Source organism: Caretta caretta, chromosome 7 (assembly GCF_965140235.1).
Source record: "Caretta caretta isolate rCarCar2 chromosome 7, rCarCar1.hap1, whole genome shotgun sequence".
NCBI lineage: Eukaryota > Metazoa > Chordata > Testudines > Cheloniidae > Caretta > Caretta caretta.
Window position 1 is genome coordinate 5,796,820 of NC_134212.1, and position 26,035 is coordinate 5,822,854.

Below are 26,035 nucleotides of genomic sequence, written 5' to 3' on the forward strand. Positions count from 1 at the left end.
GTAGATATCTAAAGTTAACTGTACTTGATTAAAAACTGTCCAAACTGTAATATCAGGTTTGTATTGTACTTAAGGCATTTTGTTCCACCTTTTTGTATGACTCGGGTGTTCTAGATAATTGAAACATTTTGTTGTTCACATCAGCTTGTGGAATGCACATTGCCAGTGTATATTAAATGGCAGCCAACACCAACATATTTGTAATAATACATTAGTCAGGCCTGGCCATTTTTATTTAGACTTAACAAGCTACTTTTTACCTGAAAATACATACAAGGTGAAAGGTGGAGCTCTGGAAAGGTTAGATCTGGAAATATTAATGCAGTACTTTTATGGGTAGTGCTTATACTTAAATCTGTCTTCAGATTTGTATCCTTTTACCAAGTCTCTGAAATAGGAAGTAGTTTTTCCCCACCCTTTTGTCTTCCCTTTTGCTTTTTCTTTCTCTTCCTCTGTTTCACTTTTCACTCTCATCTCAGTTTTTAAACTGCAGTGAGCACACTTCTGCAAAAAAGAGGAATTTTGTGCATTGGTCTCTGAAAGCAGTCAGATTTTAGGGCTCATTTTGATCCCTTCCACTAGGTTATTCCACTCTTTTGGACCCACCATTGAAGCTACCTGAAAGTTTCACCCGGAGCAGTTTTGGATGATAAATTTGTCTTCGTAGATGGCAGATACCATTGTTAAAGGACTTTACGATTCGTACCAGGACCTCAGATTACATTTTGAAATAAAGAAGGAATCTGTGGAGAATTCGGAGTGCAATTGAGATAGGAATCAGCTGCTGAATGATGCCAAAGCTGGGCATTAATATATAAAACTTTTGTATTGTCTATAATATGTAATGGAGCAGGAATACACAGATGCTATTACTTTTTATGACTATGAACATGAATTTCCCCTATGAAATGGTGCTGAAAAGAGAATACTAAAAATATGCAGAAAACACAAGATGATGTAAACATGATGACACATCCTTAATGTAGGACAAGAAATGGTAGCTCAGTCTCAAAAGCACTTTGCTGTAGCAAACCTGCTGAACCGCAGGGTACTTGCTGCTTGGTTTAATGGGTTAATTCAAACTTCCCCTTCAAAAGCAATGTTTTTTCCTCTTCAGTAGAAATTATTCTGCACTGGGTTTTTGCCAAGTATAAAGCATTTTGCTTCTGAAATAAATGTGCAGTAATGCAATAAGTACAGTCAAGAAAATCTCTGAGCATATAACATGGATAATTCTTTCAGTAGTGGATGAAGAATACAGGAGTAGGAAGCTAGGGGAGAGGACTTCTTATAAACTAAGAGGAAAACACAGCACTAGAATTAAAATAATCCCACCCCAGAGAAGGCTGAAGGGTGACTTGTAGGCCAAATACAACTGCTCTCAGATTCACTGCAAAAGTTTGACTCATGAAGAACATATGCAACAGCAGGGAATGCAGCTACGTTGAAAAGGAGAAATGCATGCGGGGATTGCGGGATGTACTTCAATAATAATGTAAAGGCACCTGAAGTCTCCTTTGATTTAGTGCAGCCCCTGTGATTCCCACCTTCGACAAAAGATACTGCTGCTTCATTGGCCTCATGTAAATACTAGGTCTATTTAAAAAAGAAAGTTGGAGCCTTACATTGAAATTTTTTGTTTGGCCTTGACCGACAGCCCCAGATGAAGGAATTTATAGTAGCCCAGCCTTGAGATGAATGTGTAGATCATGGTTGCAAGGCTCTCACATGAGAGGAATGAGCTTTGCTGTTAAGTATTTTTAAATGTCATCTTTAAGCTCAAAGTAACAATACATTGGAACTGGCACTGTTGAAATACTATGAACTGCATTATCCTTTTAAATTAAGATTGAATGTGTCTGGCATCAAATCAGATGGATATAAAAATATATTATAATATATCAGGGGTGGCCAACCTGTGGCTCTGGAGCCACATGTGGCTCTTCAGAGGTTACTGTGCGGCTCCTTGTCTAGGCACCGATTCTGGGCCTGGAACTACAGGCGCCAACTTTCCAATGTGCCGGGGAGTGCTCACTGCTCAGCTCCTGGCTCTGCCCCAGGTCCTGCCCCCACTCCACCCCTTCCCGCCCCCTCCCCTGAGCTTGCTGTGCCCTTGCTCCTCCCCCTCTCCTCCCTCCCCCCCCCCCCCAGCCTCCTGCACACCACAAAACAGCTGATGGGGAGGGAGGGGGAGGCACTGATTGGTGGGGCTGCCGGTGGGTATGAGGCGCTGGGAGGGGAGCTAATGGGGGGCTGCTGACATAGTACTGTGGCTCTTTGGCAATGTACATCGGTAAATTTTGGCTCCTTCTCAGGCTCAGATTGGCCACCCCTGTTACATATCATCCAGTACAAAATTTTGCAACTCCTAAATGCGGAAAAGGGGGGGAACCAGCCATATGAAGGATTCATGTTCCCTAGCTCACAGCAGATATTTGATATGGAAATGTCTTTGTTAAAAATATTACCTAGGTTCTCTAGTATTTATAATATACTTGTTGCACAATACACACATTCTACCGTGTGGCTATTTCTCTATTCCATAGGTTAAATTTCTCTTCTGAACTAAAGATATAGTTTCTCTGAAAACTGCTTGTTGCTAAGCTTGAACAACACAGTAGTAATTATTCCAAAATAGGGGAAGAAAATTATTCCTCCAACATACCAGTAGTAGGTGGGCTCTTAACTGGGACTCAGGAAATTTGGGTTCAATTCCTTGCCCTTCTACAGACTTCCTGTGCAGTGTTGAGCAAGTCACTTAATTTCTCTGGGCCTTAGTTCCCCATTTGTAAAAAGGTGATACTACTTCATTTCTCCCACTCTGTCTATCTGTCTTGTGCAATCAGACTGTAATATGCTTTTGCTATGTGTTTGTATAGTGCCTAGCACAATGGTGTCCCAATCTTGTTTGTGATGTCTAGGCAATATTGTAATACAAATAATAATTAATGCGAAGGATTTCACTATACATATTTTGAGAATAATTTTGGTAGTAGCGTCATTACAATGCTTTTTTCCACCCATCCTTCAGCTTGGATAGCGTGCATTAGTCCTATTCTTCAATTTTTTTCCATTCGTACACAATTAGTAAAATACCTTTTGTTGACCCTAATAGAAATGAAGGGAATGTGCTAGACAGTGTGGCGAAACACTTGGATTTGTGACAGTAACATTCCAAAAGGCTCTTAAAAGCTAAATTAGATACTCTCTTATCTAAGTAGTTTCTGTGGTAATGATCTGAGGTGAAAGTGCAGTTCAGCTGATTTGTGTGAGCTGGCAAGACTTGTGTGTGTACCTCCCCTTGAAGTCGGTTGGAGTGTTGTGTGTACAGTGAATGCCTTTTGTGCGGTTCAGCTGGTTTGACTTTGTACTGAAATTGTTCCCTCTGAATTTGTTATCTTTATCACTCTATTTATTTAATACAGTTCCTTCGAACGGGTTCCCTAGAATTTTCACAGTTAGAATTGTAAGTGTTTGAGCTACAGAATATTTCTACACTTTCAAAATATTCTGAGTGTAAGGTTGATCTAAATGTATAGATTGTTGTATAGTTTTTAATGCATAATTTTGTGTTTAGCATGCTGTTGTAAAAGAGAATCTGCCAGAGCCTAATTCTCAGAGCACCAGCCGTATTAATTTCATGTAGCACAGTCCTTCTACTCTACATCCCTGCTCTGCTCTTGTAAGCAATGAGAGCACTGAAATGCACACAAACTCTGCTCTTCGAGTGCTAGAAATTCTACTCTGAAGGGGTATATTTCAGTACCCTTTTCTCTCAAAAGAGTGAACAGATGGAGCAGAAGGAAGGTGCAACAAGCATGTGTGTGTTTATGTGAGATCGAAAGTAAGTACAAACACCATGTTTTCTGTTATCTGGTCACCTTGCGGAGAAGCGAGCATTCTGTCAATAGTATCCCATATTGGGGGAGCTTATATGTTAAGAATATGAAGGACAATTGAAATACAACTTATTTTTCTTCTTTGACTGGGTTACTGGTCTAGTGGATGGGAGGAAGCAGTAGATGTGACACATCTTGATTTTAGCAAGGCTTTTAATACAATCCCACATTACATTCTCATAAGCAAACTAGGGAAATGCAATCTAGATGAAATTGCTGTAAAGTGGATTTACAACTGGTTGAAAGACACTACTCAAAGAGCAGTTATAAATGGTTTGCTGTCAAACTGGGACAGTATATCTAGTGAAGCAGCAAGAGAGGTTTAGCATAGATATTAGGAAAAGCTCTCTCTAACTGTAAAAATAGTTAAGTTCTGAAATAGGCTTTCAGGGGAGGTTATGGAATCCCCATTATTGGAGATTTTAAAGAATAGGTTAGATAAACACTTGTCAGGGATGGTCTGGGTTTATTTGGTCCTGTCTCAGTGCAGGGGGCTGGACTTGATGACTTCTTGAGACCCCCCTTCCAGTACTACATTTCTATGAGTCTATAAATGTTATTCAGACTGAATATTGGGTCTCTCTTAGTTTAGGGCAGATAGTGTTAATTCCCAGTGAGCACATTGGGCCTGTGCCGATGTCCCAGAGATGCCAGTTTAAGGCCTTGGTCCTAATCTTCAAAGCAGTTCATGGATCAGTGGCCCCAGTTACATTAAAGACTGAAAATCAATTGATGACCCACTGGAACAGGCGTGCTCCTCCTATGTCACAAATTTTAGGATGAAGTACAGGAGAGCTGGGGACAAAGCATTTTTGGCTGAGGGGATCCAGCTATGGAAGAAACTTCCAGAGTTGATTAAGTGAATCCAGAGTCTGTCTTTAGGAAATGCTGCGGAACCTTCCCCAAAAAAGCCTTGATGCCATAGCAAGAATAACACTCTCAATACTGTTCTACCCAGGTACCACCCCCACAAAAAAGCTTTCAAGAAAATCAAGCATCAAAAAAATAAACAAACATACTCTTAGAACAGTTTTGCCCTCAAAACTAAGAAGAGCCAGAGATTCCATGAAGTTCACTAGGGACCTTGCTGTTGGAAGGCACTGTAGTATTACGGTGATGGGCAACAGTATAAAACCCTAAGATAGATGATTGTGTAGTAGACCAGGAGTCTAATGTGCACACTTTGGGAAATCTGTCCTGTGCTTTTGTTCTCGCCTATTTATAAAACTAATTTATTCCAAATGTTACTTTTATGTATATATTCCTTCCATGTGTTCTGCACAGAAATAATCTGAAAAAGGTATGCCCATATTATGCAAAAATTGCCCTGTTGTTTGAAACTTATACAGGAATGCATTTTTGTCTGCGAAAATTTCTGATGAACCTTGAGACATTCAGGTAATAATTCACCTGTAGTTTCAAAGTACACCTCGATATTTCCTACATAAGTATAAAAGGGTACTTTAAATAGAATGACGGTGTCTCAAAATAACTTCAAGAAGTCCTTTCTGTCTTGCCAGATAAGTAGCAATAGGCAATATTTCCCCCATATTGCCAACAGTTTTTTAACATTCTGTGTTAAATGATGTAAAGCCTACATTGTAGTCAAACCTCACTTCCCTCCCATATGTTACTTAGGCACTGTGGAGCACAGCTGTAAGTCTGCTTTCCAAGGACTCCATCGCAAGCCCTGGCGTGGGGCATGCTGGGGGTAGGAAGAAGTGGGGGGTGGAAGCCATATCACACATCACTGCAGCCCACAGGGCAGTCCCAGGAGTCTGACATTCCTTAAACAGGCCCTTCGAGCTGCCCATCTTACCCCAGGGATCTCTCTATCTCCAAGAACAACGAGGAGTCCTTGAGGCACCTTAGAGACTAACAAAAAATGTATTTGGGCATAAGCTTTCGTGGGCTAAAACCCACTTCATCAGATGGATGGAGTGAAAAATACAGTAAGGTCTCTGTGTGTGTGTGTGTGTGTGTTTGTTTGTGTGTATAAACACACATACAGCAACACATGAAGAGATGGGAGTTGCCTTACCAACTGGGGGGTCAGTGCTAATAGTATTCACCCCTTGTTGATGAGGTCCACTGTTGAGAATAGGCCACTTCCACCTTAATTGAATTGGCCTCATTAGCACTGACCCCCCCACTTGGTAAGGCAACTCTCATCTTTTGTGTGTATATATGTATGTATATAGTGTGTATATATACTGCTTACTGTATTTTTCACTCCATGCATCTGATGTAGTGGGTTTTAACCCACAAAAGCTTGTGCCCAAATAAATTTGTTAGTCTCTAAGGTGCCACAAGGACTCCTCCTTGTTTTTGCTGATACAGGCTAACACGGCTACCACTCTAAAATTTAGCTCCAAGAGAAGCCCAGAAGCAGGAGGGCACAAAGGTGGCTTAAAATCATGTTATCCGCAATCCCCTCCACCTGGGCTGAGAATTCAGTGCTGTGTCTCTGAGGCACGTCACAGAATCTCACCATATGGCTTTTTTCAGTATATACAGTTATTTTCATGAAGAAATGTAATATTTCTCAGGGAAGGCAGGTATTGGAAAATAGCTCTTTATTAATCTAGTCTATCCCCTGGTTTATTATGTGTGGTATATTTGCTTGTGCTTTGCCCAGTTTACATTAATTTAAAATGTTATTTCCTGATGTTTTACCAAATATTTCTCTAATGACATATCCTAAATTGTTTATGTAAAAGCTAGACTTGGTATTTGCACAAATTATAAAATGTTTGACCCTGATCATGTTTCAAATTACAAGTGTATTATTAATAATACATATCTTTTAATGTAATTTCAATTTCTGTATAAGCACCTATGGTTTAGAGAGGCACTTAAAATATAAATATATGAGAGAAAATTAAATAAAACAGATGAATATAGATGTCATACTCAATCCATATTTGATTTATCCACATCTGTGTATACAAGGGATTTCAATGACAGCCATTGCATGGGGGTGTTTGTTTTATATAATTTTAATGTAAAATTCAGATACATGTTTTAAAAAGTTAAAGGGTGTGGTTTTTAAAATGTTTTTAAAAAGAAAATATACTTTCTTTTAAAAGTATCTTATCTTATTACAAATGTAGGCCCTAATTCTGACAACTGATCTGTGTAGAGCCCTACTGAGTTTTGGTTGCTGAAAGAGTGCAGGGATCTGCCTATGTAGATCATCTTGCAGGATTGTGGCCATATTCATTCCCACAGAAAAGGGTTACATGTTATAAAATTTGTTTTAAATTCTTACATAATTCAAATTTCTTTAATTACCAGAATGTATAATTCCTGTGAAATATATGAAATATGTTAAAATCCATGACACATGTTAATGTTTAAAATACTTAGAGTTCTTGTCAATGTTAAATTAATAATTATGTTTCATTTAATTATATTTTAATATTACCATATAAATGTACAAATTATTTTAATGTTCTTTAAAGTAAGAAAACAACTTTTAACAATTTAAATGATGAATAATTTTTTTTGAAAATGTTACTGATTGCTTTATGCCCCATACCTTTAGGAGACTGCATTTATCTACTTATATGTTTGGGTTTTTTAACTGAATAATTGGATAATACTTCACAGGTTTCATTTTTAAATGTAATACTTTTTTAGATTTGTAGTCAGTAGAGTTTGTATTCACTGCATTAAGAAATTACTGGTAAGTGTTTAAACATTAAGCAATACTCTTAAGGAACTGGTTTTCATAAACATATTGCAGAAATTAATTTTACTTGAAAAGACTGAAAGTATGTGTGTTTATCATTGAAATACACATACACTCTGACATACTCTTATCTCTTTCTCCCTCGTATGCCTGTTACACAGATCTCTGGTACCAGATGGCTGGAATATAATGCACTGTTAAACAAATAAGACCATTAGACACATTATACTGTCTGGTAAATGACTGTGCATTTAAAGTGGTTACAAAATTTTAAATAGAAAACAACCTTCCTTTTAGAGTTTGTTTAAAGAAAGTGGAATAGAACTTAAACTGCTTTCTGAATACATAAATCATAGCTTACGTTGTAGTATGTCATCAAAATGTAATGATTTTCTGTTGTCCTTTTGAAGATGGCATGAAATAATCACTCCTACATCAGATTGTTGCTTGTAGACCTCTACCAGCAAGCAGTTTTATTTTATGCTTAGCTTTGAAGGAAAATATGTGGTGTTTGTAATATTTCAAGACTAACCTAACTGTTGTACTATGTTTTTTTTCTCACTTTCAGAATGTATTGAAATGTGCTATAAATGATAGTTCAGTGATACCATCATGTGGTCATCTAACACAGTTGTTTTTCAGTAATTATAAGCAGCTGAGAGATATGCCCTTTGTCTTTTTGTTTTAGATATGCCAATATTTGGTCTTTGCCCGGCTCATGATGATTTCTATTTGGTGATGTGTAACCACTGTAATCAGGTCGTAAAACCACAGGCATTTCAATCACATTATGGTAAGTGCTTAACCATTTTTAATAATTACGGGTGAGGTTAAATCAGGATTAAGACTGGCAATTTTTGATTATCCCTTTTCGTGATCTTTAAAGCTGATGGTGCACACGGTATTATAATGTAAATGCAGTATCAGAAGGTAACCTGTGTTCATCGCAAAATGTTTTAACTATTTTAAAAATTATGTTCATGAATGCAAAAGGATGGTCCTTGTTGAGATTAGTAAAGTATTTGAATGTTCCCCCCTTTAAGTACTGCATCAGCGATGTTCAATTTTGAAATGGGGGGTGTGTGTGTGTGTATATGTTTCTTAATATGTGAAGACTATTTTTAAATGTCATACAATTGCAGTTGAGCTAAAACTAAAATGGCAGATTTTGCTGTAGAGCAAACATGGTGCACTTGAAAATAGTAAACTTATTTATTTTAAAAAGCATCAATTGTTATTTGTTTTACTGGTCAGATGAAGTTTTTGTGCATAAACTACACTAGTAGAAGTGTCTGGGTAACATCAACCAATACAGTATTTGTACACCACTAAGAAAATCTAAAGTGCTATACAGTTCAAGTATTCCATAGTTTCATATAAAATAGTCAATGAGTGAAGGGTGGATAGTTTTTCAGACCCTTTCCCCTGCCACTCTCCAGAGTGGTAAACAATTTTAAAGGGATGGAGGATTTTGATTGGGACCCTTTGGTATTCATTTTTGGATATGCAGTGCTAAAGAAAGTTAGCAGACTTTTTCTAAACATGTGCTAATACAAAAGATGGTGAGAAACCCATCTTCACCTCCACTTCCTTCTTCTCAAAAACACAGAATGTGTATGTGTTTGCACATATGCTGCTCTTGAGGGAATTCTGCACCAAAAAATTTAATAGTCTGTGCACAAGGTTTTAAAATTCTGCAAAAATCTGCATATTTTATTTGTCAAAATAACACCATATAATCACACCATTTTCAATTATTTGCTGACAAGTATTTTGAAATAAATTACCAGAATAATTGAAAATGGCGTGATTATATTGTTACTGTGTTTCTGTGTTATTTTGATAATTAAAATATGCAGAACTTTGCAGAATTTAATTTTTTTAAAATTTTTGGTGAAAAATTCCCTCAAGAGTTCCAGGGTTCTGTGTGGCAACAATCTGGGTTCAGGCAGCTCAGTGTGGGGTTTTTGGTGCAGGGGGAATAGGACTCTACAAGGGGGGTCAAGGTGAAGGTGGTTAGGGCTCAGTGGGAGGGAGGCTGGGGGAGTGGGGCTTGGTGTGGGGGAGGGTCAGGGTGCAGCTGGTTGGGGCTCAGCAGGGTGGAGGTCCGGGTGTGGGGGGCTCATGATGCAGGGGTTGAGGCTCATGATGCAGGGTGGTGGTTTGGGGGCTCAGCGTGGGGGTTCTGGGTGCAGAGGTCTCCTAATGCGGAGGGGGCTCTGTGGGGGGTAGGGGTCTCTGTACAAGAAGCTGCTCCCCCTGTCCACCCAACCCCCATGCGTCTGAACCTGGAAACCCCCCGCCCCCCGTGCACACACATGCCTCACTCCTTCCCCTCCTACCCTCCCCTCCCCCACGGGGCATAATTGCCTGCAGCCAGGGAAAGTTTCTGGAGCTTGATCTGACCCAGCTCTGGCTGCTCCATGCAGGGGAGGGGGAACTCTGCCTCCATCCTCCTCCTGACCTCCAGCTGGGACTAACATCCCTGGATGGCCAGGGCATCCCCAGACCCCCCTCCCCCCAGTGATTTTTCTGCTGTGCCGCAGTTGCACAGAATTCCCCCAGGAGTAATATGCATGCCCATGCGCACATATCCCTAAAACCCTTTCTCTGCTGAAGGACAGAATCATAGAACGGAAAGGGACCTCTGTAGGTCTTCTAGTCCAGCCCCCTGCACTCAAGACAGGACTAAGTATTATCTAGACCACCCCTGACAGGTGTTTGTCTAATCTGTTCTTAAAAATCTCCAATGTCAGGGATTCTAAAACCTCCCTAGGCAATTTATTCCAGTGCTTGACCACCCTGACAGTTAGAAGTTTTTCCTGATGTCCAACCTAAACCACTGCAATTTAAGCCCGTTGCTGCTTGTCCTATTCTGGGGGGTTAAGAATAATTTTTCTCCCTCCTCTTTGTAACAATCTTTTATGTACTTGAAAACTATCATCATGTCCCCCCTCAGTCTTCTCTTCTTCCAGCTAAACAAATGTAATTTTTTCAGTCTTCCCTCATAGGTCATGTTTTCTAGACCTTTAATAATTTTTGTTGCTCTTCTCTGAACTTTCTCCAATTTGTCCACATCTTTCCTGAAATGTGGTACCCAGAACTGGACACAGTACTCCAGTTGAGGCCTAATCAGTGCGGAGTAGAGTGAAGAATTATTACTTGTGTCTTGCTTACAACACTCCTGTTAATACATCCCAGAAGGATGTTTGCTTTTTTTGCAACAGCATTACACTGTTGACTCATATTTAGCTTTTGGTCCACTATGACCCCCAGATCCCATTCCGCAGGACTCCTTCCTAGGCAGTCATTTCCCATTTTGTATGTGTGTAACTGATTGTTCTTTCCTAAGTAGAGTACTTTGCATTTATTCTTGTACTTGCATGTGCTTACACTGTGAGGGTTACAGCTTCATATCTGTGGAGCTGTAGCTATGAGCTGTAACCCCCATAGTATAGACGAGCCGTTGGCAATCTCTCTCCGGTTCCTCAGAAAAAGATTTCTACATCATAGAAACCACTGTCATAGCTGTTAGCATGACAACTGTGTTGGCATGCTCAGCACACAGTTCAACAATTCTGTGAGCCTAGAAACTGAATTGCTGTCTCACCCCTAAAGAGTGAATAGATTAGTTGGGTGGTGTGTGGAAGCTTGCATTGCCACTAGCTGCGTAGAACTTGTTTTGCGACTAAAAAGTTGATTTGTTTCCAAGCATGTTAATTCAGAATCTTGCTTTACATTCACCTTAAGAGAGAAGGGTTTACTGTGAAGTAGAGTTGTGAAAAACACATTTGGCTTTTTTCCATTTTAAAAGAGTATATTTTTTCTGGTTTTATCTTTTTTTTTTTTTTTTTTTTTTTTAAATTGTCGCTTGTGTATGTATATTATATGCATAACAACATGTATCAAAAAGATTTCAGATACAAGAAATATTAGCCTGTAATTTAAATCTGTAAATTAGAAATAGATACTTTAACATAAATTAAAAAGGCAGTGATGAGGCCGTCAAGGTTATTGTTAATGTCTGTCAGGGCTATTATGAACAATAAGAAAGTTATAAAATTATTTACTTACGCAGTGTAGTTGTAGCCTTGTTGGTCCCAGGATATTCAAGAGACAAGGTGGGCAAGGTAATATCTTTTATTGGACCAATTTCTGGTGAGAGAGAAAGAACAGAAGTTGGTCCAATAAAAGATATTACCTCACCCACCTTGTGTCTTTAATACAACTGTCTAGAAATTTAGAAAGGAAATGGGTGGAGTCATTGGTGATTGAGGAAAATGAGGGTGGGTGGAGACGTAAACTATTCAAAGAGTTTGGTTTGCTAAGTAATTTCAGAAAGGTGAGCAGGACATACGATGGTATGGTTCTGTATGAAACTGCCTAGCTAATCTTTTAGCTGTTTTCTGTTTTCAGTTTATTTGGAGGTTGTTTTTTTTCTTAACCATAATAAATGTGAAAGCTGCTCATCAATATGACAAGACAGGTGATTAATGATTACCAAACAGCAGCGTACTTACCGGACTCAACATGCCTATTGTGAAGAAATGATAGAAGTAATGAAAACATAAAAATTTATCAAGTAAAATGTAAACATTGTCAAATTATATTAAGTAACAAGATAGAGGAATTGAGCTCATGTTTAAAAGTGAAGAAAATACTTTTCTTTGGATTTTTCAAGATCAGATTTTCTATCTGAAATCTGTAATTTGTGGTTTCATTTCAGGATTTTTTAAAAAAGGTGAGTCTCACCAGGTTTGGGAAAAATCACAAGGGCAGTGAAGTAATGCTTTTTTATAAATTTTCCCGTGTTTTTGTTGTTGTTTTGGAATATTACTTGAGAGATAGTTTCTTAAAATACTATACAGCTTTTGGTGCTGTGTGTTGCTTGTACTTGATATTCTTTGAAGCTTGTCCTGGTGGGCTTTTTAGTTTCCACAGTAGAATATGTTCTTTCAAAATGTCACTTTTCTCAGAGGAAGGATAAACAAACTAGTCACTGAACTTAATGAGCTAATTTCCTCCCAAAGCATATTTGTGGTAAACTACAAGACAAGGTAGTCTGAAATGGTTTTTTAGTTCATATGTTAAAATTTTCTAGACCACATGCAATTAGATAAATTGAAATACAATTTTTACTCAAAATATACCACATTTAATATTTTAGCAAAATATTATAATTACACAGATATCTATTTAAAATTTGGGGTGTTCTTTGTTATGCGAAAGAAAAGATCATCATAATACTAAATTAGATTTTACTTGAGGCAATAAAACAAATATAAAATATTTAAAATTGTAATTTGTCAGTTATGACTGGTGTTTGTTATAGAATAAATATAATCATTAAAATTGAATTGCAAATGCAGTTTCATATTTGGCATGCATGGTACCTTGTTGTTGTTGTTGAAAGAAAAAAGTTGCTTTAATAGAGTGAAGAAATGCATTTCTTCAATAAGTGATCATTAGTTTAAGTCCTGGGTGGGAAAAAATGCCATTGGCCACACAGAAAACTTTGTACAATTTCTTTATGTATCCTTGGGTAGACTGTTTAAACTGTGTCGTCTTCTACACTTTTAATATATGGTGGTGAACATATGTCAAAAGCACATTGCTCTACACTCAGAAGAGAATTTAGGATTCCTCATTCTTTGTGTTTGAATAAATTCCATTGACACAGACATGATTTTACTTTTCCTTCAACAGCAGTCATTGCAGACTCTTACTCTCTTTTATGTGGTGTATAAACATCTCCTCTCTGTGGCTCTCTAATGGCATCCTGGGTTTTGTCCTGGGTTCCTTCCTCTTCTTTCCTCACGGTCCATCCCTAGCGGATCTTGTTATAAGCTCTCCTGGTGTCAGGTGAGAACTCTAAACTGATGACTAAGATTGAACGTCTGTTCCAGTTGGTGGATTTTTTTCTTTGGTTTTGGGGTTTTTTTCCCCTGAAAAATTTAATGTTCATGGTTCCACATACTTCAGCACATGGCTGGTCTTTGTGGTATGTGAAACCCATTGCCATGGTTCCCTTAGTTTTTAGTGGAGATCCCAGAGCAGTGCATGGTTGTGGGGGGGACACCTGGGTTGTTGGTGGTGGTTAAAGAGCTTTCACTGGCTTTTCCTATCCCGTGCTGGTTGCCAGCCAGGTGTCTGCAATGAGCCACTTCCCTGCTAAGTAGCTAGTCTGGCTTCTGACCCCATGGAAGGGAGGCAGCTCAGTTGTGTGAGAAGCAGCGTGTTCTTGTGGGTTTAAACATGGGTTTGCAAAGCAAAGGCTTCCTGCATTCTAATCTTTGCTAGTGACTGTCTTCGTGCTTTTGGCCAAGTCACTTAACTTCTCTGAGCCTCAGTTTCTACATCTATAATGGAGGATAATAATGGTTACCTACCTTATAAAGTATCATGAGAGCTATGAATGAGACCTGTAGTGGTGTTGCCTGTTTAATTATTGAATGATCGTAAAAAGCTACGAAAGGGTTAAATATTGGAAAGAGAAAATGATACTGTATACTGTTCCTGAGTCTTTAGACAGGCATGTCTGGTTGGTGCCTCTACTCATTCGCATAGCTCTGGCATGCAGTGACAAATGAGATTAATGACTCTGTTCAGCTTCACTTCTGCTGTTTTGTGGGCAACAGTGAAACTGTTCGGAATGTCCGTTTCACATTGCTACTCTTTTGGAAAACTCTGTAGGGAGGACCTAAAAAAAGAAGATTGTGGAAGGGATAAACTAGTAAAGACCACTTTATCCTCTCTTTGCAGCTCTAGGGTTGGAGGTAGAATAGCAAAGAACACACCCAACCTTGCCACAGCCAGGAGGAAGAGAAGAGACAGAAAATACCTGCTCCTTTCAGTCGTCAGAGAGAAGGGGAGCTTCATATTGTCAGATACCTGTTAGCTAGAGGCTGATATGAAAGATAGAGTCCAAGAACAGCATCCTAATAGTAATCCCAGCACCAGTGCTCTTCCCAGCAGCTGAAAGCTATAGATTGGGCTTCTCATCAGGAGTTGGCTTCACCTGATTGTCTCACTACACAGGCTCTTTAGCTTACCTTCCCCTCCTCCACTCTCACACTTATTCAGGTGTTGTATCTGTCCGACTAGCAGGTTTTAGTCCTCTGTCTTCTGCCTAGTAGGGGGTCTGGTACATTTTTCAAGCCCTTTTACCTAGATTAGAAATGATATACCCTGATTTTAATCAAGATAAATGACCCCATTAACTTTTCTTGGATTTGACAGAGATAATTGTAATCAGTGTTGCTATACCTGACCCTTGTAATATGTTGTAGAAAGTTGGTGTGTTCTGATATCCCATGTAACTTAGTATCTCAGAACCTTCAGTATAACCTATTATATTTGGTTGCCTTTCCGACACTGTAGACTGAACATAAATCAAAGCCTTATTTGGTTACTATAAACTAGAACTGACAGCTGACCAAACTGAAAATTTGACATCAATATTTAAGTCATATATACATATTTTGTTAACTTTTAGACTTTTTTTTTTTTTAGAGAAAGAGAGTGTTTAAAAAATACACAGAGTCAAAGATGGAGTGTGTGTACAAGTCAATGTTTCATGCAGATGGGAAAGGAATGTTTTGAACCTGGTTCGCAAACCATTGCACCTGGGCTTTTTTGCAGAAGATTGCATGAGCTCTTACGTCTTTTGGGCGGATGGATCTTTGTTATATTTAGCAATCTGTTTGGCAGTTGACTAATTTTTCTCAGTAATGAAGGGCCTGCTGGTCATCTAGGACTCTCTTAACTAATGTAAAAATATTTTATACAAATAGTAGGAATTTCAACTGATATCAGTAATCCTAAACCCCTCCTCCTGTAATGGTTTAATAATAAAAATAAAACATTCTCGACCCTCTAGTTTTTTACGAATGGGCTAGTAATCTGCCAAGCATATTGTCAAATAAGCACAGGTGGTATTTGACATATACCCAGTCCAAGTTAATCTCTGTGATTTAGCAAATTATCACTGGCAACTTTAGCAGGTTCCATTTAGACATGCAAACCATTCTAATACAGTAGTTTCCAGCAGCTGGATTTTAGTTTCTGGGTCCAGTAACAACTAGTTAAATTTCTTCTTGGCAGAGCTATGTGAAATTCTATACCTTTTGCAAGAATCATTTTGGCATATTCCCAGAAAGGTTCAGAGTTTAGTATGGGATTTATTTCAGAGAAATCTTTCAAGTGATTACTTAGTTATTTTTAAATAGAACATCATTAAATAAAAGAAGTACTACCACCTGTAAAGAAACTCACTGGAAATAAACCAGGGTTATAGGCAGGACTTGAAATGTATACGCATAACCTATTAGCAAGTACTATGCCTCCTAGCCAGGATGAAAAATAATGAAGGTACACATCCCCTACAGTTTTACATAATAAAGTAGTTGTGTAGTGTGTTTATTTGTAATGACACAGTCAGTTCATATTTAGAAGTGTTTCTTTACACATGTAAGAGCAATAAACTTTGTTAAAAGAAAGCTTAGTTTTTGAAGAAGTTGATGGAAGTTTCCTGGTAAAACTGCTTCCCTGTTGTGGGCACATGGCTTTTTCAAGCCCTGAATGTAGGCATAAAGCAATCTCATTGGTAGCAGTATCTGATAACAAAATACAGTAGCGTTGAATTTCAAACTTAAAAATGAAGGAAAGTCATTGTACAGTTTACTGCTTAATCTGTAATTCATATTACTATATGTGCTAAAATGCTTAAAATGTAAAATTACCATGGTATGCTTTCTTCTCTCTTTGCCTCAGATTGGTTAGTGCAAATTGAATTTCATGCTACTCTGCCAGAACAGATAGTACGCAATGCAGAAATCACCTAATGACTGAAACATAGTGGAGAGAGAATATCTTCTCCTCTATTTGAGAGAACCTGAAGGAGAAATATTTTCAAATGAAGGAACTATGTACAGATATAAAGTCTTCCAGTGAAAATCCCAATCCTGCATAGTGAGCCTTCTGCTTAAATCCCACGGTTTGGAACTACATGTGGATGGTTCTCTTTTCAGGGTTGAGGTCAAAAGGGGAAAGTGGGGGGAAGAAGCAAGAGTCATCTTCATCTTCCTATGGAGAAGTAAATCCTAGGCATGAAGGAGGAATAATTTAACTAAATGCAGCATATTGTTAAACAGAACTGAGGGAGTATCAGGAATAAAAAGGTTAGCAATTTTAATAAATTAAACCATGGCTATTAAGTGCACATAACTAAAGTCCCACTTGGGAAGTTTTAAGGAGTAATTTGGGATTGTGGGATTAAGCCCATTAGTTTGTTCATTCTAAAATGATCAGCACTGAAATAGTTAATAATATTGACTTTTAAATCATCATATTAAGTTTCATCATTTAGACCTCATTAAGATATATGGTGAAGATCACAGCACTCTTAGAGTTGTTGTTTCAGGCTGTCTGCAGACTCAGGAAAAGCAACACTGCATCGATTTACATGCTGTGTATGTTTGGAAAGATTTCTTCACCACTGTAAGGGCTCTTTCTAGTTCCTAACCACTCCTTCAGTCTGGGTCCCAGCCAGAGGAGGTGGCATGCATCGAGAGGGTAGGCCAGAGGCGAGGAGGAATTGGCATGGAGCCCAGAGCAGCACTGTACACAGAAGTTTGAAGCTGCAACCTGTTTGGGGGAGGAATGCCAGGAAGGTGGGAGGAGCCTTATTCCAGAGAAGAAAAAGAAACAGGATTCCTACTGGCATAGAGAGGAGGGAGGGGATGGTAGCCCATAGTTTAAAACCTCTAAGACAAGGACTCACTATTAAAAGGATGCTGTCAAAAGGTTTAATCCTGAAACATGACCAACTATAAAGTAGTTATATGTTTATAAGGACTTCCTGGCTTGTTTCTCGGGACTGTAGACTATTCCAAGAAATGCAAACCTCAGATGAACACCACAACACTTATAATCCCAGAAAGGAGCATTCTGGGAAACTCTTTAAACACTGTTAAGTATTGAACTACAAAGTTAAAGAGAGACTCCCCCCCCCCCCCCCCGCAAAAAGTTGTTTTTATGCATATGTATGGTTTCATGTTGCACAGATTCTGTCCTCCTCTCATTCACTTCCAATCCTCTCCTCACAATCATCTCCCTTTTCTCACCAGAGAGGGGCCATTCGCATATTCTCTGATTGTGGTGTCTGAGTAATGCACAAACCACACAACACTTCTCCAGGCCTGCAGCACTGTTACTGTGCTGAGGGAAAGTAGGAGCACGGTGCAATATCTGCCTAGAGCGAGGGGAGCAAGAGGTACAGGACTGATGGTGACACTAGCAGCAAAAATAAGTCTTTATCAGGAGAGCCTTGCAAGGCTACAGTTCAGCGGTTGTAATCTGGGTGGACATGTCTGGGAGGAGGAGAAAAGTGCAAAAAAACCCCATAGGTGTGGATAAACTTGAGGACGTGAAAGTGTGAGGGTAAATGGAAGGGAAGAAACATGAAAATGAAGAGGAATAGCTAAAAAAAGCAGAGTGTCAAATGCAGAACTGAAGTAAACATAGTGAAAGAGGAAAATACAGTGAGGAGGAAGATAAGCAAACTAGTGGAAAATAGGCTCAAAGGAGAAAAATAAATCATAAAAAACAGATGGAATTATACAAACTAGCAAATTTTCTCTTTAGAAAAATATTGAAGAAAGGAGGGGAAAGAGCATTATAATAAGAAATCTGTCACAGCTTCTTCCTTTAAAATCATTTCAGCAAAAGTGATCACATTAACATAATTTGTGAACGCGCCACTTTACATAATTCTATATGCACGGAGCCCATTTTGGATATTTCTCCCACTTCATCGCACATTGCCTGTGATGTTGACGGTACATATATCCACACGTATGCACAAACACTATTACTAGAATGCTTCAGTATGCGGTTTTGTTTGTGCCTCTCTTCAGTGCATTTTCTCCTGTTGATTATGGAAGAAACATTTTAGAAATAAAATTAAGTAACACTTCTTAGAAAATAAGGGGCACTTAAGATATGGGTGTAGCTTTTGCTCTGATCAGTAGGATGTATCAATGCTTTTATAACAGCATGGAGAGGAATGCCCTCTTACTTCAGAATGTGTGTGTCCAGGATTGTTACTAGAGGAGGAAAATTGTTCATGCTAGGCCTACACAAAAAGCAATGCTTTGTGCGTACTTGCTCCTTCGAGAGGAATGCCCTCTTACTTCAGAATGTGTGTGTCCAGGATTGTTACTAGAGGAGGAAAATTGTTCATGCTAGGCCTACACAAAAAGCAATGCTTTGTGCGTACTTGCTCCTTCTGCTGGCCATGCAGCAAGCAAACAGCATTCCCAAAGCTGTGTTCTCATCTTTGACAATGGTACACACAATCATAGCTAACCAAAAAGCTGCATTAATGTTATGCTGTTGTCGAAACTCAAGAAAAAGTTAATGCATACTGTGACAAAGTTCCTCCTCTACCTTGGTGGGTCTTGAGCTAATTGGTGGATTTGCTCATCTTGGAGCTTCACAGCAGCCCTCAGTTTGGCCATTTTCATGAACCCACAGTCCAGGACAAAACTCATCCTGTGTCTGACCAGGAGTTGGGAGGTTTGGGGGGAACCCGGGCCCGCCCTCTACTCCGAGTTCCAGCTGTGGAATACAGCTGTATTCCCTGTGGAATACAGCTGTATTCCCTGTGGAATACAGCTGTCTAGAGTGCCTTCTGGAACAGCTGTGCAACAGCTACAACTCCCTGGGCTACTTCCCCATGGCCTCCTCCCAACACCTTCTTTATCCTCAGCGTAGGACCTTCCTCCTAGTGTCTGATGATGCTTGTACTCGTCAGTCCTCCAACAGTATGCATTCTCACTCTCGGCTCCTCATGCCTCTTGCTCCCAGCTCCTCACACGCACACCACAAACTGAAGTGAGCTCCTTTTTAAAACCCAGGTGCCCTGATTAGCCTGCCTTAATTGATTCTAGCAGCTTCTTGATTGGCTGCAGGTGTTCTAATCAGCCTGTCTTAATTGTCTCCAGAAGGTTCGTGATTGTTCTGGAACCTTCCCTGTTACCTTACCCAGGGAAAAGGGACCTATTTAACCTGGGGCTAATATATCTGCCTTCTTTCACTCTCCTGTAGCCATCTGGCCTGACCCTGTCACATTATGCTCAAATAAATTTGTTAGTCTATAAGATGCCACAAGTACTCCAGTTCTTTTTACACATTTTAATGATTACCAACCAATGAGAGTGTTTAGGAACAGAACTAAAATATACAAATGCAAAACAAGATTAAAATCAGTTACTTCAAAAAAAAAACCTTCCCTGTTACCTTACCCAGGGAAAAGGGACCTACTTAACCTGGGGCTAATATATCTGCCTTCTATTACTCTCCTGTAGCCATCTGGCATGACCCTGTCATAATACCAAATAGAAAAGAAAATAATTTATTTTCAAGCTTCTGATTAGGCATTACATAGACTTTTTAAATTACTGAGTATTTATTTACACATTTATTGATTACCAGTTTTCTTTGACCTTTCAGTAACTTCCAGATAGTGGCAGTATTATTAATTCCTGGAAAAGACTTACAAAAACAAAGAAACTGACATCTAATACACATTTCCTATATTTAAAGCCTACAAACTGTGTTTTTTAAGTATGACCAGAAGAGGGAGTATATAGCATTTCCTATGTAATATCATCTGCCAACATATTGTTAAATGGCTAATAAATAAATATGTAATTTATATACATAACTTAAAAAAATAAGTAAACCTTTATTGCTGATTTAAACTCACAGTATTAAGAAAACTGAGAATTAATGCCAAAACTAGCTGTACCATTAACTGAGTGTGACTTTTTGCATGATTAAGTGGAACAGCATTTACTCTGCAGGATAATTTTCTAAAATTGGTAAAAGCTTAACCTCTTTGGAAATAATTTAAGTAACTGATCAAATATTTATGAAAATACGACAAAGTTCTAACTATCTCATTATAGTGATTAGTGAACCAAAATGAAAGACACTTGTTGCTATAGATTAAATAAATTGGGTAATTTAAAACTGATCTTGCAAACCCTTATGTAAGTAGTCCTATTGAAGCCAATAGGATTGCTTGTGCAACTCAGGAATAGTCACATTTCAGGGTTTACAGCACAGTTTCTATCACTTTTCATCGTGTAGATGACAACTTAATACTGAGATCGTACCCTCTCTGTCAGAATTGCACACACCTTCATTTCTCTCATATGTGATCTTACAATATCATTGTGGCAATTGCATACATGAAAAATTAATATTAAGAAAGTATTTACTCTGTTAATGCAGGTTGGAAGAAGGAGGACTAGAACCACAAGCACATCAAAACTGTTTGCAGATTACTTGTTTACAGATAGACCTGGCCATAACTCATGATATCTGGTTTGGGAGACATTTTAATTTTTCTAAAATTTTAGTTTTGTTCCATATTGGATTGTAACCAAATGTTTTAGAAACTTCTTGTGAACTGGAAATCCTGGAGGAAAAAAAATTGTAAAGTGAAATTTGCTCCCTAGGACAGCCGCTGCCAAGTGAAATTGACATTTTTGTCAGTTTCTGGGCTCCTAGGGTCTGGGGCTTTGGCACTGCTCTACCGGGCATACAGACTGAGGATGCCAGGGCTTCCAGACTCCAGGACCAACTGGTTCTCCTGGAGTGGGAGCCACAGACCCTGAAAGCCCTTACCAGGATCTCTAGACTCCCAGTTCTGCAGCAGGGAACCTGGGAATCTTTAGAGCCTCTCCGTGAGCTGGGCGTTCCAGGTTCCCTACTAGGGAGTGAGAAGCTGAGCTGCAGTTAAAATTGCAGCTCCAAGGACTTACAGTCTCTCAGCTCCGTGGCAGGGAGCCTACAAGTCCTGGCATGATGGGGCTGCCCTGGAGCAGCAAACTCTGGAAACCTAGGATCTCCATCCCGGGGCAGCCTGGAATTCCAGGCCTCTCCACAGCCCAGTAGGCAGCTGTCAGGGAGCCAGGCAGTTTCTAGCTCGCTTTTACAAAACACTTTGGGTTTAACTAATTGGCATTTTCAGAATATCCAATTGGCTCCATTTACAGGAATGGTCCCAAGTCTGTTTTAGTCAAATTATTTAGATAATTGCAAGAAAATTTGTCAGCTTGGCTTCTAAATTTCTACTGTTGCTTTTTCTGTAGTACTATAAAATGTGTCACAATAACAATGGAGGCTAAAAGTACTTCTAGAGTTCTGAACTTTGCACAGTATGTCTAGTTGTAATTAATATTGTAATATTTAATAATCTTAACAGGTAACGTTATACTCATTACCTAATTTTGGTTTTCCTTATGTGTCCTTCTCTATAACAGCTAGGTGTGTACTGAGCATGTCACTTAATAAAACAGCTTAATGTTTTATATGATTTCCTTTTGAACATAATGTGGGTTCTGCACTGTGAAACTCCAAAAAACTCTCTTCCACCTCCTCCCCCTCGTGGTGTCATGCAAGCTACAAGAGTTACTCCAGTGCCTTAATAACTCATTTCTTTTTCACAGGTTGGGGTGGAATAAGGACTGGCTTTGAAAATATTTTTTCCCCAGTTGTTAATAAAATAAAACCTTTTGTGTCTGCGGTGGTGGGAGACTTTCTCATTCCACTCCCTGATTTCTGGGAACTGGCACTGGGTAGGGCTTCTGCCGAGGCAGTGCAGTTCCCATGTAATTGAGCTTCCACTTGCTACAGGCAAGTGCTGTCAGGAAATATTTGGCTCACAGCTCTGAAATATACAGGGTGCCCTTAAAATGGGAGACTTCTCTTTCAGCTAGATATACCTCATATACCTCTACCAGAAAAGAACATTCTCCCGATCTTAGGAGATAGCATTCATGGTCATATGTATTCCTAAGTGCGGCTTCAGTAATTCCCAGGAACCTGGTCTGTCAGTCAGATGAGGCCTTAGTCTTTAATCAACATTATGCAGCTATTTCAGCGGGTGGGTTAAGGGATGTACCTCCCTTCAGTAAGGAAGAACCTCTACAGCCTTGTGAGTCAGGCTTGAAGAACATTTGTGGCAACTGTAGAATTAGATTTGAGCTGAGTTGAGTTTCTTATGAAGTTTAAAAAGTTAAACTGAATGAAAATGAAGTTAAAATGAAGTTAAAAAAATGAAGTTAAAATGAAGTTAAAAAAGTTCATTTTTATGAACTTTAAAAATTGTTTATTAATGTCCTTAAATATTCACAGTGGGGATTGCTCTTCTGCTATTGATAAATGCAGTTGCCAGGAAGAAAAGCTGGATGATACTAAAGTTCTCTAATATTACTGTATCACAGAAGTTATCATTACATTTCTGGGCTTAATGGTTTTTTTTTTATTCTAGGTGGAGGAGCCGTTCCTTTAAAATACACTGTCAGTTCAGGGCAACTGCACTTGTATTTCACCCTCATGGTCCAACAAAGGTACCCGCTCTAGGCTCCCACCTCCTTAGCTGTCACCTCTCTTGGGTGGAGACCTGCATCTCTTTCCCTCCTGACTGAGGGTTTTTCAGGCTGCACTGTTCCCTACCTACACTGTGATATACCAGGAAGTCAGACTATCTAAACAGGCCAGTGTCTGTGCTTTGCTTTCTCTCCAGTGGCTATGAGCAGCACAGTGCCTGCAGTTATGAGATACTGCACAACTCTTTATAAGCAAGCGCATTTATTTTTAAGGGAAAAGCATTACAGAGAAAACACAATAAAAGAACCTACACGCATGCTAAACAGCTTACCAGAGGTCATCCCAACCCCAACTTTAGGCTCTGTAGATCAGTCCTTCAAAGCCCACAGGTTAAAAGTTCATAACTGCCTCAGTTTTAGAACCAGTAAACAACCATGAATAGTTCAGTCATTCCTTTAGACAGCTTGGTACTTAGATCTCGGTCTCCTGTAACTGGGGATCATCAGACAGTGGCCTCTCCTCAGAACATAGCTTCAAAAGGCAGGCTGAGTTTTTGCATAACCGGAGGTGGGGAATTTGCATTCACCTCCCCCTAGATATTCCCAAGAAAAACAACTTAGCACTTTTTTGTTCCAAGTATCCATTCTTGTCTTGTTCAATATAGTCCTTGACCCGCAGTCTCACATCTGTCACATCTCCCCCTTCAAGAGGTTACATACAATCCCGGCCCACAATAATACATAAACCACTCATTTCATAGAGTGGTCCCCAAAGACACTTAAATTAATTCAGTAAGGTCTCCCAAAGATATTGCAGGAAACTGCCACATCTGCCACATATACTTAATGTTAGCTGCATTGGTGAGGAAGAAGTAATTAAAGTAATACTTTTCATTTCATAGAATCATAGAATATCAGGGTTGGAAGAGATCTCAGGAGGTCTCCTCAAAGCAGGACCAATCCCCAACTAAGTCATCCCAGCTAGGGCTTTGTCAAACCTGACCTTAAAAACCTCAAAGGAAGGATATTCCACCACTTCCCTAGGTAATGCATTCTAGTGCTTCACCACTCTCCTAGTGAAAAAGTTTTTCCTAATATCCAACCTAAACCTCCCCTACTGCAACTTGAGACCATTACTCCTTGTTCTGTTATCTGCTACCACTGAGAACAGTCCTCTTTGGAACCCCCTTTCAGGTAGTTGAAAGCAGCTATCAAATCCCCCCTCATTCTTCTCTTCTGCAGGCTAAACAATCCCAGTTCCCTCAGCCTCTCCTCATAAGTCATGTGTTCCAGTCCCCTAATCATTTTTGTTGTCCTCCGCTGGACTCTTTCCAATTTTTCCACATCCTTCTTGTAGTGTGGGGCCCAAAACTGGACACAGTACTCCAGATGAGGCCTCGCCAATGTCGAATAGAGGGGAACGATCACGTCCCTCGATCTGCTGGCAGTACCCCTACTTATACAGCCCAAAATGCCGTTAGCCTTTTGGCAACAAGGGCACGCTGTTGACTCATATCCAGCTTCTCGTTCACTGTAACCCGTAGGTCCTTTTCTGCAGAACTGCTGCCTAGCCCCTCGGTCCCTAGTCTGTAGCAGTGCATGGGATTCTTCCGTCCTTAGTGTAGGACTCTGCACTCGTCCTTGTTGAACCTCGTAAGATTTCTTTTGGCCCAATCCTCTAATTTCTCTAGGTCCCTCTGTATCCTAAACCTACCCTCCAGTGTATCTACCACTCCTCCCAGTTTAGTGTCATCTGCAAACTTGCTGAGGGTGCAGTCCACGCCATCCTCCAGATCATTAATGAAGATATTGAACAAAACCGACCCCAGGACTGACCCTTGGGGCACTCCACTTGATACCGGCTGCCAACTAGACATGGAGCCATTGTTCACTACCCGTTGAGCCCGACGATCTAACCAGTTTTCCATCCACCTTATAGTGCATTCATCCAGCCCATACTTCTTTAACTTGCTGGCAAGAATACTGTGGGAGACAGAATCAAAAGCTTTGCTAAAGTCAAGGAATAACACATCCACTGCTTTCCCTTCATCCACAGAGCCAGTTATCTCATCATAGAAGGCAATTAGATTAGTCAGGCATGACTTGCCCATGCTGACTGTTCCTGATCACTTTCCTCTCCCTTAAGTGCTTCAGAATTGATTCCTTGAGGACCTGCTCCATGATTTTTCCAGGGACTGAGGTGAGGCTGACTGGCCTGTAGTTCCCTGGATCCTCCTCCTTCCCTTTTTTAAAGATGGGCAGAGCCTTTTTCCAGTCGTCCAGGACCTCCCCTGATCTCCATGAGTTTTCAAAGATAATGGCCAATGGCTCTGCAGTCACATCTGCCAGCTCCTTTAGTACTCTCGGATGCAGCGCGTCCTGCCCCATGGACTTTTGCTCGTCCAGCTTTTCTAAATAGTCCGGAACCACTTCTTTCTCCATAGAGGGCTGGTCACCTCCTCCCCATGCTGTGCTGCCCAGTGCAGTAGTCTGGGAGCTGACCTTGTTCGTGAAGACAGAGGCAAAAAAAGCATTGAGTACATTAGCTTTTTCCACATCCTCTGTCACTAGGTTGCCTCCCTCATTCAGTAAGGGGTCCACACTTTCCTTGACTTAATTCGTGTTGCTAACATACCTGAAGAAACCCTTCTTGTTACTCTTAACATCTCTTGCTAGCTGCAACTCCAGGTGTGATTTGGCCTTCCTGATTTCACTCCTGCAAGCGCGAGCAATATTTTTATACTCATCCCTGGTCATTTGTCCAATCTTCCACTTCTTGTAAGCTTCTTTTTTGTGTTTAAGATCAGCAAGGATTTCACTGTTAAGCCAAGCTGGTCGCCTGCCGTATTTAGTATTCTTTCAACACATCGGGATGGTTTGTTCCTGTAACCTCAATAAGGATTCTTTAAAATACAGCCAGCTCTCCTGGACTCCTTTCCCCCTCATGTTATTCTCCCAGGGGATCTTGCCCATCAGTTCCCTGAGGGAGTCAAAGTCTGCTTTTCTGAAGTCCAGGGTCCATATTCTGCTGCTCTCCTTTC

The 26,035-nt window shown here is 39.8% G+C and overlaps 1 protein-coding gene across 7 annotated transcripts in view; it reads left to right on the plus strand.

Moving 5' to 3' along the window:
• ATXN7 (ataxin 7) overlaps positions 1 to 26,035 on the plus strand; it is a 134,107-nt gene that overhangs the window by 66,432 nt on the left and 41,640 nt on the right. For all 7 annotated transcript variants that reach the window (XM_075130218.1, XM_048859098.2, XM_048859096.2 and 4 more), the window contains one exon: positions 8,282 to 8,386. In XM_075130218.1, the coding sequence (XP_074986319.1) occupies positions 8,282 to 8,386 (105 nt within the window). The remainder of the gene's footprint in view (positions 1 to 8,281; positions 8,387 to 26,035) is intronic.